General features: G+C 38.1%; 1 protein-coding gene across 1 annotated transcript; it reads left to right on the forward strand.

Annotated features, from left to right (window-relative positions):
- Positions 1–2,883: 2,883 nt before the first annotated feature.
- TXLNG (taxilin gamma) lies at positions 2,884–19,009 on the forward strand. The gene is made up of 9 exons (XM_009276881.2): positions 2,884–3,192; positions 3,898–3,989; positions 7,339–7,509; positions 8,244–8,438; positions 9,815–9,934; positions 10,971–11,045; positions 13,779–13,871; positions 14,411–14,506; positions 15,553–19,009. Exons 1-9 carry the CDS (start codon positions 2,895–2,897, stop codon positions 15,871–15,873), a joined length of 1,461 nt encoding a protein of 486 aa, XP_009275156.1. The 5' UTR covers positions 2,884–2,894; the 3' UTR covers positions 15,874–19,009.
- The last annotated feature ends 357 nt before the right edge of the window (positions 19,010–19,366 follow it).

A 19,366-nucleotide genomic window follows, 5' to 3' on the forward strand; every position in this document is an offset into this window, starting at 1 on the left:
TAAGGTATTTTTTGTTTAGTTCCTTCTGCTCTGGCTGTGATTAGACTGACTTTTTTTTTGTGACTCTCGTGCTTTGGCTTCTTTCCAACCATCGTGTTAGCACTTCTGGTTGGCAGGCTTGCCTGTTGCTGTGCAGTGAACTGGGTTGAGGTACTGATCTGGCTATAAACTGTGTCAGAACAAGTTGCACGAATGTTGTGGCTAGCACAACAGAGGGGGGGTATGAAAAAGGGGAATGAAATGATAGCAAGAGAGCTGTTTGGGCACTGCTGCTGTTCAGCGTGTAACCACAGCCAGTCAGGCCTTCTCAGCCGCTTGTTGGAGTTCCTGGCAATTTTGTGCTCTGCTTTCAAAAAGAAAGTTTTGAGTCTGTTTACGGATTTCAGAAAGTCTGGAAATACCGTGCCAAACCAGAAACTTTGAGAGTAGAGCAGACTTTCCCTACCTTTTGCCAGGCTTTTCAGCCACAAGGATCTGAATCGGAAGTTCATGTTCTGTGTGATGGAAAAACTGCAAGTTTCAGCTGTTGTGTTGGTACCGCAGTCCTACTCTGGTATCCTGTTGTGTTCAGATACCTCTGATCTTTCCTGTCTTGTCAATGTAATGTGACACAGTATCTTCAGCTTCTGTATGAATCATGGTGTTTAGAGAAGATCTGTGCCATGGTTTCAACCATTGGTACCTACAAAAAGGTTAAGTGAGCTCTGCTGTTTTCACATCTCTTGTCCTTCTTTAACAAGCATCTCTTGTTTGTTTACTGACCCTAAAATTGGAGGGGTAAGCCTTTCACATGCCAGTGGAAGCCCCACAGTTTAAGACAACCTAAGAAAAAAAAAATGCATTTTGCAGCTCTCAAAAGTCAACTGTTAAATGTTGGTGTTGGTTATTTGTTACAGCAATTCTATTAAATGCCTGAAAAGGTAATGCAGTATCAAGTACCTTGTCTGACGTGACCGGAGAATGATAAAACTGCAGCGTGTTTATATTTGTCCATAAAGCAGGTGCATCATTTCCACACTTGCAAAGAGCAGTGCAAAGTGAATCTTCCTTGATAAGTCAAAAGTTGCTCCTTAATGTCTATACAGATTATTTGCAGTTAAAAAGCTTATTGTCTTTTGTGAAAGGTATTGTACGAATTCCATCTTCTCAAGAATGACTCTGCCTTGAGATAAGGCCTAAACCAAGGGACTTGCTTTCAGTATAGAGAACAACTAAGCTGTTAGATATTTTTTACAATATTAAGGCATGTTTGTTTAATGATTTTTAAATAACTCTTCCAAGCGTGCTGAACAAATTGGGAGTTGAAATATATCTCACAATATATTATTAGTGTTGGCTGCATTCCTTTGATGTTGGCTAATTCCTTTTGAAGAGGAAAACGGTCCATCTGTGCAGAATATAAAACCCAGTGCAAACTCCTGGCTTTAAGAATTAGCGTATTTTTAATATTAAAATATAAGATAATCTGAAATTAATTTGTGCTTAAACAGCATAGCTCAGCATATAAACAAGCCCTGTTTTTATAATTCCTTGTGACTTTTTAAGGAAATTCACTTTCACTGACAATAAATCAATGAGAACGATCACTTTACTTGGGCAGTAAAGTGAGTTGAGCTCTGCTTATCATACTTTTAACTATGTATCCACGTTGTATAGCAGGATTGTGAATGGACAGGGAAAAAAATACCCGATCATCTCCAAGTATTGTCCTGAGTCCCAGCCTCTGTAGTGTGACAAAACAAGCAAACACCCTTGAAGTTCTCATCAGCCTTATATGTTTCTAGAAATTGAGAATGTTGTTCTGGTGATGGAGAGAGGAGCTGCTTAATAAGCTATAGAGTGGTATCATCGGGTGTTCTGCTCCAAAATATGGACATATCGCTGCAGTGTTAAAACACTGGTGATGTTTAACTTTTTGGTTAAATGATTAAACATTTCGGGGTTTAAGAAATCTTTCGAGAAAGCTCTGTTTGCTTGAGCAGAAATAATGTATTGTTAAAAATCATAGGTAGTAGGACTCCAAATCTGAAGCCAGTTAATATTCACTTTTTTGATGATATCATAGATGTGAATTTTAACATTTCAAAAATGGATGTGCTCCTGGTCACGTTTGTCATTCTTGTTATAACAACAGATTTTCTCCAGTCATGAGCTGACAATGGTATTTGGCATTCTGATTGAAGTAGTTTAAACTCTTACCCTATGTATGTTATCGAAACAATGTATTTCTCTGGATTTCTTTAGACTTCTAGCAGGTTAATTTCCCCCCCCTCTTTCTTTCAGTATGTCTCTTGAATTATTTCAAAACTGGTATCTTCCCGTTTTCTGAAACTGATACCTAATAAAGTTGTTTTTAATAATGGTGTCCTCCTCTCTCAATTTCTGTACCTTATTTTTCATATAACAGTACATAAATTTAGTTAAACTCTTGCTGAGTTTTAGATTTAGTATACTTAGTGTTGATTTGTGAAATACATTTTTAAGAACTGTGAGGGAGAAATGTTTTCATTTAAGATTGTGTGCTTTAACAGCTGAGATGATAGCCAGTTAGTTTTGGAGCATTAAGAACAGATTTCCGTGTGAACTTTTAATTTGTAGAGTATGAATGGTTTTGCAATGACGAGGTATCGAAGTTGTTTCATAATAGAGTAATTAATATTTTGGGCTGTTGTGTGCTGTTTTCTTCATCACTCTTTAGGGTCATTCTGTCTACAGTTATTGATACACCTGTCTTAACAGTGAGTATCGACTTGACTTGATCAACTTGAATGACGGTGGAATCTTACTCTTATTTGTCCATGTAAAAGAAAGGTGGAAGTCTTCATTTTAAGTATAGTTGCTTGACTGTTTGCTTCCACTTCTTCCTTTCCCTTCTGTAGTTCGTTGGTGGTACAATGGAAGATGCTGGATCTCAGGAGATGGGAATGAATAACCAGGATCAGCTGGTGAACAGCAAGTGCAATGAATTGTCTGATACAGCATTGCAGCATGCGCAGTCCAATTGTAACAGCCTTGAAAACACGGGGGCATTGGAAGAGGCTGAGTATATCACAAAGAACAGAAAGCACCCGGGGTCCATGTGCTGCTCTCAAGAGTCTCGTGAGGAGACTCCTGGGAGAGAAGAAGTCCGTACTGATCCACCTGATGGCCAACAAGATCCAGAGGGTGAAAAGCACAAAGAGAAAACTTTGGGTATGTTCTCTTTGGCATTTTGATTTTTAAATGGCTTTAATATTTTTGTAAAATAGCTATGCATTTTCTCTGTCTTTGTCTGAAATTTACTTTGTAGCCAAAACTTGTCATCTTTAACAGGATATTCTGAGAAAATGTGTACTTCTGCTTAGGAAAAGACAGTTCTTAATGCATATGTAAGAATCCTTCCGCTGGTAGTGCTATTTTTACAGGAACTTTAATAATAATAATAATAATGTGGTAATCACTAATCAGCTTTTTTAACTTTCCGCTTGTTGGATTAACTTTTAAATTTGGGATTGCAGTGTGCAATGCTACCAAAGCACTGCTGATATTTAAATTCCAAAGGCTTATTAAAAACACTTGTGTGACTATCCTTTATTAGCAAAATATAACCTTTTAAATTTCACTCTCTCAGATTTTTCTTTATCTGTGCTATTATAAATTATAAAACAAAAATATTTTTGTGGTTTTAAGGTTAAAGTAACTTTTGCTATCCAAGTTGTGTAATGGCACATAGGCAAGACAAATTTATTCTTACTGTGATGACTTCCCATTTGTCATCCGTTCGGATTAGGCAGCTATCAAACCAGAGAACAACTTAACTCACGCTAATTTCTCATGGTTCTATATTTTACTTCTAAAGACGGGCTGCTTTTCTGGTATGTTTTTTCTCAGTATGGTTGTCTTTCATCCAATTCATAGGAAAAGAAGTGCTATTATTAATGCAAGCCTTGAACACACTTTCTACTCCAGAGGAAAAGCTGGCAGCTTTGTGCAAGAAGTATGCTGATCTGGTAAGTAATTTGTAAAGATAGCAGGAGTTATTCATGTGTTAATATTAACTGTGGAATGCAGGAACTTCTAATACAGGACAGTTAACAATTTTGAATGTTTCACAGTGTTGGTAGGAAAAAAACCCCAAACACTCAGGCTTATTATGAGTATTGCTTCAGCCAAACTTGCATGTAGTCATTTCACTTCTACATGACTGCCTAAATCCAAAGTAAAAATAGGTTATGATAACTTTTTGATAACTTGGTGCTGAAGCATAACATTAGGATTAACAGAAAAGCTAAGAGTATCTTTTGGGACTAATTATTTTCTTAGGCTTTGTCTGTTGATAATGCTTTTGTGCTAGCATTTTATAATTTACGCCCTTTAGGATAAAGGGAAAGAACATAGCGTGATAAGGAGATTTGAGGGGGGAAAAAACGTTCAGTTATACTTAACTCTGTAGTGATTTTTGGGAGGTAGGGGAAGTTGGAAAGATCTAAGTTTAAATTTGCTTTGTGCTTTCTGATCATGCAAAGGAATGGATAGAAAAGTATACATTTCTTCAGTAACAAACCAAAAAGGCAAAATGTTAGCAGTAACTGATCATAAAGTGCATTCCCACCCCAAGTAGGAGAAATGATAATTTATTTTCTATATTAATGACAAAACTGGGGGGGGGAGGGGGGGAGGCTCAGAAGGTGACTTTTCAGAATGTGCTTGGAGACAAAAATGCTTCACTTGTTTATCTTGAGAGGGACAGACAAGAATGGAAAGACTGGAAATACTGTGTACATGTTTTCCCACCATATTTGTAGATATAAAATGAATGCGGAACTAAAGAGAATAACTTAATAGCTTAAAAAAAGCATAGGATTTGCCTTCTGTGGATGTCAAGTGTATCATATATGAAAATGTTTCTGAAAATGATATAATGGCTGCACAACATGGCATAACTTCTGAAATAAGTGTATTTTTCCTTTGAGATTAATAATGTCTCCAGAGTTTTGAGGGTGAGCTAGCAGGTAGTCTTTTTACTCACAGAGGCAATACTAATTACTTAAGAATAGACTTAGATTAGTTCTGTTTAGGAAATCCAGAGTCCTCCTTGGAGGTCTGTTATGTTTTTGCTTTGTTTTCCTTGCTCTCTCACCTGCATGCTCTTGTTCACATGAGTGAATTTCCTTCAGAACCAGCAGCTTCTCTAAGAAGTCACTTTCATTTAAATGAGAAACAATAATACTTCCATAGTGCAACTCAAGGGTGGGGAGCCCACCTAAAAATGAGCTTGATATTGTGAGAGAAATGCAGTAAATGAGTTAGTTCTTATGAGCAATTGCTTGTGCATGTGATACCTTTTCTATTTGAGCAAACAGCTCCCATGTCAAATCACAGTGGTGATGATGATGGCCTGCATGAGGAGCTAGGTTGGCATGAATTCCTCGCTTCTGCAAAAAGGAAACAGTCTGCACCATCTTCACTTGAGTTTTCTTGTTGAAGGAAAGATCTCAAAACAATTAGGGAACAGCTAGACCAAATGAATTGTAATTTCCTTCAAGAAGCTTGGCAATCAGGAGAGACGTGTTTGCATCACGTTTTTTCCCCTCCCAGGAGAGGATCGATAGTCTATAGGTAGAGTAAGCATTCACAGTCCGTAGATAGCCACCATCCTAGAAAACCAGTTGCTTTCCCTGCGATGCTCAGAACTGCTGGGAAGTTGGGTGGGAGCTTGTCCGGGTCTAACAGTAGCTCCATTTTAGCTGAATGAGTCTTAGAGGTACTCTGTTCCCCTTAAAAAGTTTAGGTTGGATCTGGTTGTGTTCCTTTTAAGATGCATTCTTTTCTTCATGATAGTGGTGGTGAACCACTGGCATAGGTGTCAGCTTTAATGCCAGCAGAGGTTTGAACTGTTCATGACAGTGCACCTACAATGCTTTTTTTCTTTTTTTAAAGATTCATCATCTTTAAAGCTCACTGTCAGGTTTTTCAGTGGTGTCTCATGAAAAGGACTGTACAATAAAGGTAGGAATGCCTCTCTCCTGGCAAAAGATCTTCCACAATTTTTTTTTTTTTCCTAATTTGGAATCTATCAGGAGATCAATTTGTGATGCAGGAAGGTTTGCATCCTTGGTGATATGTCTCACACTGGCATACTTTTACAGGCCTGAAGTTTTGTAGGTATGCAAACAGCACAGCTGCTTGAAGTCTTTTTTCTGACCACCCAAGAAAAGGGCTTTTTATGTTTGGATATAAAAACGTTTCCGTAACATTCCTTTTCTCTAAACTAGATTAAATATACATTTAATGTACTGTTGTCATGGAGGTCCTTAACTTTATTCTTTCTTCTGTGCTTCAGCATTATTTTGAGCTCTTTCAGAAAACCAGCATTGCATTCTTCTCTGTCATGGTGATGCTCCTCGTTGCCAGCCTTCTTTTCCGGTGGTGTCCCGAGGCTGAGGCACTATCTAATAAGGAGCAGTGTTACACTTAACATTGTTACCTTCTTTACAACAGAACAGACTCTAAATAATGTGGTTTCTCGGGGAGCCCAAAAATTATGTGTTATGGAACTTACTCTCAACTAGATAAAGCAAGAAACTTCCATTCAGTGGGTATTCATAGAATATATTTTGAAGTCAGCACTGTATACAAAGTTTAACGCTGTCATCTACCATCTAAACAGCCTAAAGGAAATAGAATTGAAAGTTTGTTTCAAATGGTTGAGACTACAGATCTCTTAAGTTATCAAAGCCTGGGCCGTGCAGCTTTAATAGTACTCTACTTGATTTGTCAGGGCTGCTGGTTGTATCTGTTCCTTTCTGAAATACCTTAGCATTTTACAAACTTGTATCAATTACTGCTTCCTCTGGTAGGAGCTCCTGCTGACAAGAAAGAACTCTGTACACAGTTCAGTGGGTTTTTCTTTTTGATAGTAAAAACAAGACCTGTTGGATAAACAGCTGTGTGTACCTTACAGATAAGAGAGTGGAATAAGTTGTGACTTGTTGAAAAGCCAGTCTCAGCTGGCTTTTAATTGTATCTGCCACATCCTCCTTTCTCAGGGCTAGTCCTACCCCTGTAACTGAATGCAAGCTGATAGCCCGTGGTCAACAGGTCCATGGTCCCTGTTCCTCAAAGGCAAATGTTTGTTAAGTTGGAATTTGTATATTTTCATCTTCTGTCCTTACACATTTAGAATTGTCTGTAGGATGATGGGAGTTACTCTTTAAGATGAACTCGGGGGTCTTAATGAAATTATTTGACTTCCTTGCTTTCATCTGAAATGTTTAAAAGTTTGTTCAGTCTTCTCATCTAGATGCATAAAGATAGTTTCGCCCATGTTTATTTAATAAATATACTCTCTAATGTTAGTTGGAGGAGAGCCGGAATGTTCAAAAGCAGATGAAGATACTGCAGAAGAAGCAAGCGCAAGTTGTGAAGGAGAAAGTCCACTTGCAGAGTGAGCATAGCAAGGCCATTTTGGCACGTAGCAAACTGGAATCTCTCTGTCGGGAGCTTCAGCGTCATAACAAGACTTTGAAGGTTAGTTCATTTCCATAAACTACAGTGCCAGTGGTGGTGGAAATCTTACTTATTGATTGCTGCTTTTTCCTTACCACTTTGCCTATTACCTGTACCTGCAGAAGATGAGTGGCATGTGGCATAAGTGTACTTGATTTTAAGGTAAAGAATATGGGGATAGTTCAACTCGAACTATTTTTTTTCCCCTCAAACTGGTTCCTAGGTCATAGTACTTGAAGTATGTGATCTTGCCATATTTGTTTCTGGGAGCAGGGCTGATGACTGCTGGAAAAAATAGCACAAGTGAAATAACAGCAGCATGAAATGGCAGGGTATCAAAAAAGGCTTAATTCTGTCAGAATATAATGGATGGGAGTGAAATGGAAGAAAGCTAAGAGATTCTTATCTGTGATCACTGTAGGAACTTTCATTATCGTATCAATGCTGTTTTTTGACATCTGGGCAATTCTTACGCTTGCAGAGGTATTCATGTAGCATCTTAGAATACCAGCCTCTGAGTAATGTTGGTAGTGGTAAGGACAAGATTCTCTAAAAGTTTTGGAATTTCTAGATTCTTTGTTCCATGCACTTCATACGGGTAGTCAGCGTAGCATATTATGATTGTGGCTTATATTAACTCTAGCACTCTAGAACTTGAAACTCATCAGAAGTGAATATTACCATTGTTTCTGACTCAAAAAATAGGAAAAAGGTGCATGGTTTGGTTTGAACATGTTAATACTCTCTCATAAAAGGATGAAAATATACAGCAAGCGCGTGAAGAAGAAGAAAGACGGAAAGAAGCGACTGCGCACTTCCAGATTACACTGAATGAAATTCAGGCTCAACTGGAACAGCATGGTATACATAATGCCAAGCTCCGTCAGGAAAATATTGAACTGGGGGAAAAACTGAAGAAACTCATTGAGCAGTATGCATTGCGAGAAGAGGTGCTTACATTATGCTTCTAATGGGATTGTTAGTTCCTTGACTGTAAGGCTCAGATAATTATTTAAAAGGGAGAAAAAACCCTAATACTTTACAGCCATCGTATATGTATTTTAAATTATTCTTTTTACTTCCCTACTGTGAAAAATTAAGTAGCTGTTTGGCCCACTATCTGCCTTTCCTGTCTGGTTTTGCATATCTAAATTCAAGATGCATTGAAAAAAGCCTTTCACAGTGAAAGCGGTCAAATAGAAATAAGTTGTCCAGAGATTGTGGAATCTCTATCTTTAGAGGTATTCAGAACTCAACTGGGCAAGGTGTGAGCAACCTGATCAGACTTTGAACTGATCAAAGTTCAAAATGAGTGGACTAAATGGCCTCCAAAGGTTATTTCCAACGTAAATATGTATTAATATTTGAAGTTCTTCTAAATTATAAGAGTTATTCTCTGTGTTACTTGTTTTGGTTCATTAAGGTTGGGGGGTTTTAGCAAGCTGCTTTGTGTATGTAGCTCTTGTTGGCATAGAATCAAAATAAGCTATCCCGCTTTAAGAATATATTTGGACTGGTGTCATGGAAATGACTGTATTTTAGGGCTAACGGAGCTAGCTTTCATTGGCACCAGTATGTGAGCTAGCCAGTCTAAGCTACAGTAATGGAAAACAGCTAATTCTCCTTGTCAAAGACAACTAAGCTTCAAGGAGTTCTACAGCTAAGATTAGTTAGTTCTTGGTTAGCATAGGAGGTTTGGAATATAATTTCTCAACTGGTTTGGGGTTTTTTGGTGTTGGGTTTTTTTTAAATCTGCATCAGTTAGAAAGCTCTCTGTAGACTCTAGTTCCCCACCTCTTGCGCTCATGGAATATTTGTATCTACCATGAGATAATTTGGGGAAGAGAAAAGGTAGGAAGCTGCCTTGTGCTACTTTACGTATGGAAGTAGGACTGCAAAATTCAATGATTTGTGGAATGTCATAAGCCAAATACACTATTGTTGCAAACCTTGCTTGTTTTGAGCTTTTTTAGTTATGAGCTTTTAGATGTAACAAAATACAGTTAGGATTAGAGGTAGACACACCAACTTTAGAAGAAAGGATGTAGACTAATTGTTACAGGATTTTTGAGACGCCTGGTGTGAAGTGACTGACAGTATTGTACCAATTTAATAAAATATGCATCTGGCTTCCATGAAAGACAAAAAACGTGTAGCTATAATGTATGGCAATAACGGGAGAAAAAAAGCATGTAAAAGTCTTTTGCCGCTTTTTCTTTTGCATGAAACTTCTAAACAATATGCATCTCCCCATACACGTACACTTACCTTAATTGACCAGTGCACTGTTTATAATTGACTAATACAATTTTCTTTCTTTGTTTAGCATATTGATAAAGTGTTCAAACATAAAGAACTGCAGCAGCAACTTGTGGATGCCAAACTTCAGCAAACTACCCAACTTATTAAAGAAGCAGAGGAAAAACATCAGCGAGAAAGGGAGTTTGTAAGTGAATTCTATGTATGTTAAGAGAAATAACAAAACCCACCAAACCAGACTTTTCATGATGTAAACCAAATACAGCAAACTGAGGGGACTGTCTTTTGAAAGTTAAGATAGATTTCAACATCAAGACTGAGATTTAAATTTTGTTTATGTGTGTATGATGCCTACAATATTAATGTCCATATTCACAGGCAAGTAATGTTACTGTTTGCATTTTCTCAGCAAATGTGCTGGATATCATTTAGACTTTTCTTAGACCAGGAAACACCAAAGGTACTTTCTTGCTGTCTTGTAGTTGTAACTTCGGTTTTTATGCTATAAGAAATAACAAAAGCAGAGTAAAGCATATACTCTTCTGAACTGTCTGTCCCCAGAACTATTCCTGATGTTTTATTTGTATGTTGATAACCAGCAATTTACTTCCAGTGTTCCAAGAAGTTAGCTTCCATTTAAAAAACAATACTTAGGTGAAGACTTTTTTTTTTAATGCTCCTTATGTATCTGTAACTTCTTGGCAAAAGCCTTGCTTTTCCTGTATAATCTTAAAATGATCATCCAGCGTTGGATTGTTCTATACTACTAAAACATAATTTTGGAATCATAAGCTGATGAAAATATCTTCAAAGAGGAATCAAAAACTGAAGCAAAATTGAACTAGTCTGTAAAGGTAATATTAGTGACTGAAGAAATGGAGGTGGAAAATAAATTAGGTTACAAAACAGTTAAATTACATACGGTTCATTAATGAACTACTCATATAAATTTAGCAGTTCAAACTTGCTACAGAAATAGAAACATTGACTCATGCTACCAATTAGAAAAATGTCTCAAAATAATTTCTGCATGCCAGCACATGCTTTAAATTGTATATATGTATATATATGTACATATATATGTATATAATAGTACAATAATGTAAAACCTATGTGAGAAAACATGGTTGAATGGCCCTTAGACGATGTTAACCTTTGTTCATTTTTCATCATAGGTCAAGTTCTTTAAGCCATTCTTAGGAGTACTTTCTTAATTATATTAGCTGCTCAAAGAAGCTACTGAGTCCAGGCACAAATGTGAACAGATGAAGCAACAGGAAGCTCAGCTGAAGCAGCAGGTATTTTTTTTAATGGAGTGCTCTTCAATAACAGTTGTACTGGAAAAAAAAAAATACCAAGAGATTTGTGATTGTAATGAACGTAACACAACATATGAAAAAAACCTACATGTTGTCATTCTTCAGATGCAATATACTACTTGTGAAAAGTACTTGGTATTTTTTTAATTAAGTCTTAAATTTAATTTCCAATAGGTAACTCTTCAGTAGTGAAGTGTGAAGTATAAATTGTAAAGACTTGACATTTTGTACTTGCTGTTTAGTACATCTGGAGAGTACACTGTTACTGGAAGGTGCTAACCATTGAATTGCTGGAGTTAGTATCCTTTTAAATTAATAGTGTTAATACTACAAAGACTAGAATGTATGAAAGCTTGGGAATCTCTTCATTGTGGCTACTTTTTTACCATTTCTTGGCTTCTCTGAAACTGTTGTTCTCTCTCCCAAAGGTATTTTTATCTTTTTTTATAGCTGTTCAGGCTATAAGAGGCCTTTGTGACTATAAAGAGTTGGGTGGAGATTTTTACCCATGCAGGTTTTAGAATTTGGTCCTTACTGTTTCCATCCCGTCCTGTTGTGGAGGATTGGGAGCAAGCAATGTCATGTTTATCCTTTAGTCATTCAGGTTTAGTAACCTAAATCTGAGTGTCTCTGTCCACAAAAAAATTACTATCTTCCAATTGTTTTCTTGCTGTAAATGCTACAGCAAAATCCTCTCTGAGAGTGGAGAGATGGTCTCCAGTTTTTGTGCTGTGGTTCTGGATCACCCGCAGTCATTGGCCACACGTGAGCTCAGCACGTAAGGCAAGGGGAAATGGTAGGTTCAGCTAACACAGCATCTGAGAAGCAGTAGCTATTCCTTGTGTTGCATACCTCTTACTGCTTCAGTTTTGTAAGGTTTTCTATTGTCTCCTTGCAAGCTCTGTTTCATACCCTTTTTTCACACTTACTGTATCTAATTCTTTTCCAGGCTTTCCAACAGTTATATTTAAAGTGTGTGTGTGTGTAGTTAAATGTAATCACGTATGGGCACACACACCCCTCCTTGGGGTGTCCAATGACTTGGACCCATTAATATCCAGATTCTCCCAAATAGTTTTTTGCTGCGCTTAGTCTTTTATGATTTTTTTTTCAAGTTGGTTACCCTTTATTTAAAATCCCACTGCCTTTGTTATGCTTTTTAATAGTAACAATGGGTATAGTTTGTGGTTTCCTGGGGCCAACAGATTTTTTTGTAGAATAAGATGAGCTAGAAGGTTCAGTCACAATAATGGCAGGGAGTCATGATCTACTGTTGACAAGGTAGGCTAATTCCTTTTATGAAATTTCATCTACTGTTAGAGGAAAATACAATATTTCTGTGCTCTGAATTGTATTGTCCTGCAACCCCCAATGTAAGAATTGAGAGAACTGATTACTCTTCAGATGGAGAAGGAAGTTACTAGTAAATGGTCATGTATTCTCAGAACATCAAATCACAACGCTGATAGTATAAGTTGTTTTAATAAGAAGCATAACCTATTTTTTTGTGAAAAACTATGTTAACTAACATATTTTGCAGTTCCTTCTTGATGATTGACCTTGTGGTGCAGGGCAAGAAAATTTTCTGGTATCGAATGTTAATGCTCTGCACTTGTTAAAATGCAATGTTTTTCGCTATTAAATGAATTCCGTGTCAACATTCACTTTTGTCCTGGTTTTGGCAAGGATAGAGTTAATTTCCTTCCTAGTAGCTGGTACAGTGCTGTGTTTTGGAATTAGGATGAGAACAATGTTGATAACACACCAATGTTTTAGTTGTTGCTAAGTAGTGCTTACACTAGCCAAGGACTTCTCAGCTTCCCTTGCTGGGCCAGGTGCACAAGAAGCTGGGAGGGGGCACAGCCAGGACAGCTGACCCAAACTGGCCAAAGAACCGTTCCATACCATGTGACGTCAAGCTCAGTACATAAACTGGGGGGATTTGGCCGGGGAGTGGGTGACTGCTGCTCGGGGACGGGCTGGGCGTCAGTTGGTGGGTGGTGAGCAGTTGCATCACTTATTTTTCCTGGGTTTTGTTCCTCTTTTTCTCTCTTGTTGTTTTCCTTTTCATTACAATTTTGTTGTTGTTGTTTTATTTTAACTATTAAACTGTCTTTATCTCAACCCACGAATTTTACTAAAAAAACCCCCTGCCCGCCAGGGGGGGCGGGGGGGGTGGGGTGGGGGTTGCTGTGACTGGGGTAACCATGACAACTTATCATGACTTTAGCTCACTGGGCAGATTTCATAGGTTGTGAATGTGTATTTTGATTTCTGGAATCAGTCATGTTTGGTTTTTGTCCCAGCCTTGGTTGTTAGCTTTGGCTGTGGTGGAAAGATGGGTCTTTTCTAAGTTTAATTTCACTAACCATGTGCTGAATTTCCTGTATATTAAAGTCCACAGACTTTTTTTTCTGGTGGAAAATGAGATAGTGATGAACTGTGTCTTGCAACATTTTATTAAGTATAATATCCTTTTTTCTTTAGAATATATTGCTGTTCTATAAACATAGAACTCTCCTTTCATATATAATTTGAATAGCACGTGTTCAGACAAGCTCTGCATGCTCCTCAAATGGAAATAGTAGGATAGTATAAAAAAGATAAAAAGTTAATCTTCTACTATTTTGAGTTTAATTTTCCCTTGTATCTTAATATTCTTGTATTTGTATACAGCTGTTCAGATTAATGTTCCTGCCTCTTTCCCAACAGCTTTCTCTTTACATGGATAAGTTTGAGGAATTCCAGACCACCATGGCAAAAAGTAATGAACTCTTTACAACCTTCAGGCAAGAAATGGAGAAGGTACTTACAGGATTACTTAGAGTTTCATAAAAAGTAATACAAAAATGCATGTTCTTAGTGGGATGCATTTTGAATTTAAAACAGTGTTTGCCTTCTGAAAATATATGGAGTATTTTGACATTTAATTTGGATCATGAGATGGGGCATAAGAATTTGTCATATTATGGAAAGGTATGTAATTTTTTCTGGTTCTTGACATACTTGCATAATATCTAAAGTCCAATTTCAATGTTTTATCAAAGGCATACAATACTTCTCGGTCTTTTTGGCTGTGCTTATGTTTTAAAACTTATTTTCCTGGAGCTTTTTATTAGTTGTACTTGAAGGTTGCTAGTCTGTTTCTTCTAAGAATCAATCTCGTTTTCTTTGAATGCAGAATCTGTATTTGTGGCGTTGATTTTGTGCAGAAGGACTTTTCTGTAAAATAACTTGTTCAAACTGGACTTGGAAAGTAACACTAAGAAGTCAAATTACTCATGTAAACCTACTTACGTTGCAATGCAAGCCACAAAATTAAGTCTTTTACTTATCTTTTGTAGATGACGAAGAAGATTAAGAAACTGGAAAAGGAAACCATAGTGTGGCGTACAAAATGGGAAAACAACAACAAGGCTCTTCTGCAAATGGCTGAAGAGGTAATTATCTTTTAAGCTGCAGTATGGCTAAACTAGAATCTGTATCCTAGCAAACTTCATACAGTTGTTCAGTTTCAGAGAATTGGAAATAATACACGGTAGCCTCTTCTTGGATTGTCTGCCTTACGTTTTCTGTTGTGTAAATGGTGCTGTTCTCCTCAGACATGGAAAATAAAAAGCTCCTATATAAATCTAAACTCATGACAAAAAAAAAATTCAGCCTCATCTTTCCTTGCTTACTGTTTAATTGGTGGGTTGATGTGTATGAAATCATACAAGCTGAATGAATTGACTGTATTTTAAGATGCTGAGCAAAGTTCCATCAGTGCTGCAATAGAAATCTATTTTAAATATACAAGGCTGACATGAAGGAAATAACCCGTGTGTTAAGGGATCAGTTACTTTCCTGCATTGCTGCTGCTTTTGAGGTCATAAGGTGCCATTACTTAATTGTAGTCCAGCAAGAGAGGAGCTGAAACAGTTTTCACACAGGCCATAGGCGTACAGTTCTGCCTACGCTATCTAATGTCTAGTTCAAGTATATTAGGTATGATCTTGCTAAACCATGCTAGGTCATATAGGTCCTGCTACAGCACTGCTTCTCTTTCTCTGTTCTTTTGAGGAGCCTAGTTAGGAGAACCATGAGTATGGTACCTTCTGACCTGGATTCTGCTGCTGGATTGTAGATTTCCCACTTGCATGCCCTTCTGCTCCCTATAGTTGCCATTATTTAGGTTGTAATTGACTGCTTTATGGGACTTCATATCAGGATCCTCACTGATATTCGGCCCTCGCTTACAATTAGCGTTATGTGGTTATCTAGTTCTTATTGCTTGTTTCTAAAGGTGTCTGTTGCCACTCCAGCTTAGACAAACCATCTGAAGTGTAGGGGTCAAGTATGCTGAGCAAACTTGCTCTAGTGCAGCTGGAATTAGATTAATTAAGACTTAATATTCAGGATTAAACAGTGGTGATTCTTCTCATTAATTTAAGAAAAAAAACCCAACAGTTGGATCACAGAGCTTTTATGTTCTTTTGTTCTTCAGAAAACAGTAAGAGATAAAGAATACAAGGGCTTTCAAATAAAACTGGAGCGTTTGGAGAAGCTATGCAGGGCCCTTCAGACAGAAAGGAACGAGCTGAATGAGAAGGTGGAAGTCCTTAAGGAGCAGGTTTCTCTCAGAGAAGCAGATGTGGATCTAGCTGTGCAGGTGTTGCAGTCCTGCACACTCAATTCCCACGAGGAGCTGGGAACTCCCACTGACACGGAACCAGGAATCCAACCCGATGTGGAATCACGTGTGGCAAATAGTTCCGAAAAGACTGTCTCAACAAGTCCTGTTCCTGGCACTGAATCTGTAGACTAAAATGAAGTGTAAACACTGTATTGAGAGATATATTTTGTGTATAACTTTCTCTGTTGGTGGTAACTATTTGGTTTTGTGGTGAAAATTTTCTTACTTTTTCTACCATATCTGTATTTTCTTAGAACTACTGGACTTATGTGGTACAGGAAGCTGCATAGCAGCTTTAAATAGCTTAAACTATAAATTTTCCACAACTGTGTTGCACATCTGCCTCATTTTTTAAAAGAAAATATTTTTCCATAAAAGGATGCATGTGCATTTCCTCCCCACGACACAAATCACTGTCATGGAAGACCGTGTACAGATACGACATCGTTCCGGGGAAAACAGTGACAGCATGTCACTCTTTTGGTTTAAAGAACAGCATTCTGGTTTTGTTCATTGATTTGCCACTCAGTAAACTAAAGATTACCAATTTTTCCAGTAAACTTATCTACATAAGGATGTCTAATGGCCAGTAAAAAAATCTCAGCTTTCCCCTCTAGTATGTTTCCGTATATATGAATGAAAAAGTAAAGGTCCAGAATATAGTAAAAGATACGTTTAAAGGGTTTTATGTACTTTGTGGTATGAAAAAACAGCTTTGAAATCCATTAATTTGCAGCTGGTGAAACAGGGTGTACAACTTTTTGCAGACTTCTCAGGGTTGTGTTGTAAAGGTTAGTTTGGACTATTTGCCCTACCTGTGAACACGTTAAATACAAATGTGTGAGAAAATGTACAGCAACGTTACCGAGTGGAATTTTGCAGTCGTGTAGCCTATTGCACAGGTGTTGGTCACGTTCTTCCCTCTCAGCTGCAGCGTGTCCATCACATGGTTATCCTGACTAGAGAAATCCATTACTGTCTAGACAAATCTCCGGATTATCTGAAGGGCTGGAAAACAGACATTGACTGCCGTAGGTGTGGAAGACGCGCGTCTGTGGCATATAGGCTTTCTCTAATAGCCTTGTATGCGATGTATTTAAGTGTGAGTTAAGCGTATACTGGTTATAATTGAACATGTAGATTCAAATGCTTTTCCTGAAGTACAACGTGGAATTCCTTGCGCACGCAACCTCGAAGCTGTACCAGTTGGCGGAGTGCCTTCCCAGTTCGGTTATCTGGTAAAGATGGTACTTCTAATTCTTACACTAACATACCACAAGCCAAGCTCCCTTGTTGACCTTAAACCATGTAGTCTTTTCCTAGAAAATTTGATATCCACATTTTGACTTCTTTTCCTGAGGGAAACTAGGACCAATGTTTATTTTTTGGCAAGACAATGTGTGAAATAACGACAAGCTACCCTTAACTTTAGTTGCCATGTATTTACTTTCTAGTTTTGGTTGCCGTTGTTTTAAGAAATGCAAACGTGTAGCCTTTTCTGGTACTTAAAGTTCTTTGCACTTACTTGGGAGGGGGATTTCTGAATCAAGCACATCTCTCAATGAGCTTCCCACCCTCATTGCCCTTGACCAGTGTAGTGGCTAAATTACTTGAATGTTCAGGCTGCACTGAGCTCCTGACCCTTTTCCTTGTAGTAATGTACATTGAAATAATGTAGCTGTCTCTGAAAGAGAGCAAGGTTATGTAAGGCCTGACAAACGTGTTTTGGCTCATACCACTGAGAGGAACTGTGCAAAACTGACATTTCTTAAATGGCGGAGCAAATGGGAAGCTGGCCGTCTTTCTCCTAGGCTGGTGCGGTTTTTGTGTTTGTGGTCCAAGCACAATGCAGGAATGAAAAGAAGGTAGCAATGAGCAGTCAGTCAGGTTAGACTCAGAGCTTTGCAATGTTAATCATGCTAACCATATGGCATAAAAAGTACTGGAAACGAGTATTTCAGACTTGCTTTTCAAATGACTTGCTTTATAGAATCAAACTGTTTAAAAAAGAAAAATAGCTGTTGCGAGAACTGGTTTTCAGCTAACACTAAGCATGAAGTAATTTTCCTGAGGGAAAGTGAAAAACTTTGTATCTGATGCATCATACCCTTGGCAAGGTAGGACATGCAGTTTTCTATTTTTACAGTTTATTATTTGGACATTTGTATCTTTAACAGTTCTTTCTATAGCGCTTGTTCTATATGGAGGCAAGAGTGAATTTTTGGACCCTGCTGCAAGACTATTTTAAAGGGCTTTTAGAGACATGACAGGTGAATAGAACAGCAATACAAATATATTTGTTACTGACTTAATAATGTCAATGAAGCAGAACGCCCCAAGTGAAAGGCTTTTGAAACGGGGATGTCTTTTTCTCTTTCCTACCCTTAACGTGCCCGTATCATATATCAACTTATCTGGCCAAGGTGGGCTATACTTTGCTTCCTGAAACCGGTCAATACAGTTTCATGCATTGCTTAAAGAGTGCTGTTTAAAAAAATTTTTAAAAAAAGAGGGGGGGGGGAACCCAACAAATTTATATAAGGGATAAGCTCAGCACTCTGACTGATCTGCCATACAGCAGGCTCTTGCACTGCCAGTCTGCAGCCAAATTGGCTCCAGTAGGGTTTTTAAATGAACTGGTATTAATGCCTTTCTCCCATTACCATAAACTGTTGAACCTGGCCTGTAAACTGATGTAGCCTGAGATAAGTATGTCTAATTGTCAAAACTCGGGGGGGGGGCCTGATTGACAGTTTCACCACGATGAAGCTGCAAAAAGCTAAATTCTATGTGACGCAAGACCCAAATATGTGTATACGTACACAAGTAAGTTAGGGCTGTATCTCTAATGTTTTGTCCTTCCTTTCATTACACCTGGTTACGTTACAGTTCAATTCTCAGGTGTTGCAGAAAATCTACCTCTTTGGACTGTAGATGGAAATAACTGTGAAAAAAGTGATGCAGAAATCTAGTTTGTGCTAAACACACTGCTTTATTTTTACAACCCATGTCTGCTTTCATGAGGAAAAATGATAAATGAACAGGCAGTCTTTGTTTTGCTTTTCAAAAACATTTTGTAGAGATTTTTCACTAATGTGAATCTGAAATTTTATCTACTCGATTCTGTATAGATTAAGTAAATAAGTATGCTTAATATATTGGACTCCGAGTTTTTCTTTAACGTATTCATGTCTTCTAACTGGATCTACTGAACTCACTGTATTTGTTTGAAAACTTGAGAACGAAAATTAAAAGATGTGGAAGTTTGAGTTGGAGCGTATTGTTCGAGTGACGTGCCCTAGGGAGGGGGCTGTTACAGGGTGGTGCCGATGGCTAGCATGTTCCTGGTGGTAGCTGGTACAAGCCGCACGGGCAGGGTCCGGTAAGTAAAGCGCTGTACCTGCAGGCTTCAGTTCGGGGGCATCGTAAGGTGGAGGGCATGTCGGACCCCGGAGGGCGGGAGCTCCGGCTGAACCTGCGGCTGCCTGCTCTGAATTCTGCCCGTGCCTTCTGTCTCCAAAATCGAGTGCTCTCTGTCATATGAATGTGAGGTGAGGTCACGGGCAGGGTCCGGTAAGTAAAGCGCTGTACCTGCAGGCTTCAGTTCGGGGGCATCGTAAGGTGG

This window comes from Aptenodytes forsteri, unplaced genomic scaffold (assembly GCF_000699145.1).
Source record: "Aptenodytes forsteri isolate BGI_AS27 unplaced genomic scaffold, ASM69914v1 Scaffold273, whole genome shotgun sequence".
Taxonomy (NCBI): domain Eukaryota; kingdom Metazoa; phylum Chordata; class Aves; order Sphenisciformes; family Spheniscidae; genus Aptenodytes; species Aptenodytes forsteri.

Coding starts and splice junctions, on each gene's coding strand:
- TXLNG (XM_009276881.2), top strand. CDS start 2,895: ATGGAAGATGCTGGATCTCAGGAGATGGGAATGAATAACCAGGATCAG. Junction 13,872..14,410: donor TCAGGCAAGAAATGGAGAAG/GTACTTACAGGA, acceptor TATCTTTTGTAG/ATGACGAAGAAGATTAAGAA. Junction 14,507..15,552: donor TTCTGCAAATGGCTGAAGAG/GTAATTATCTTT, acceptor TTTGTTCTTCAG/AAAACAGTAAGAGATAAAGA.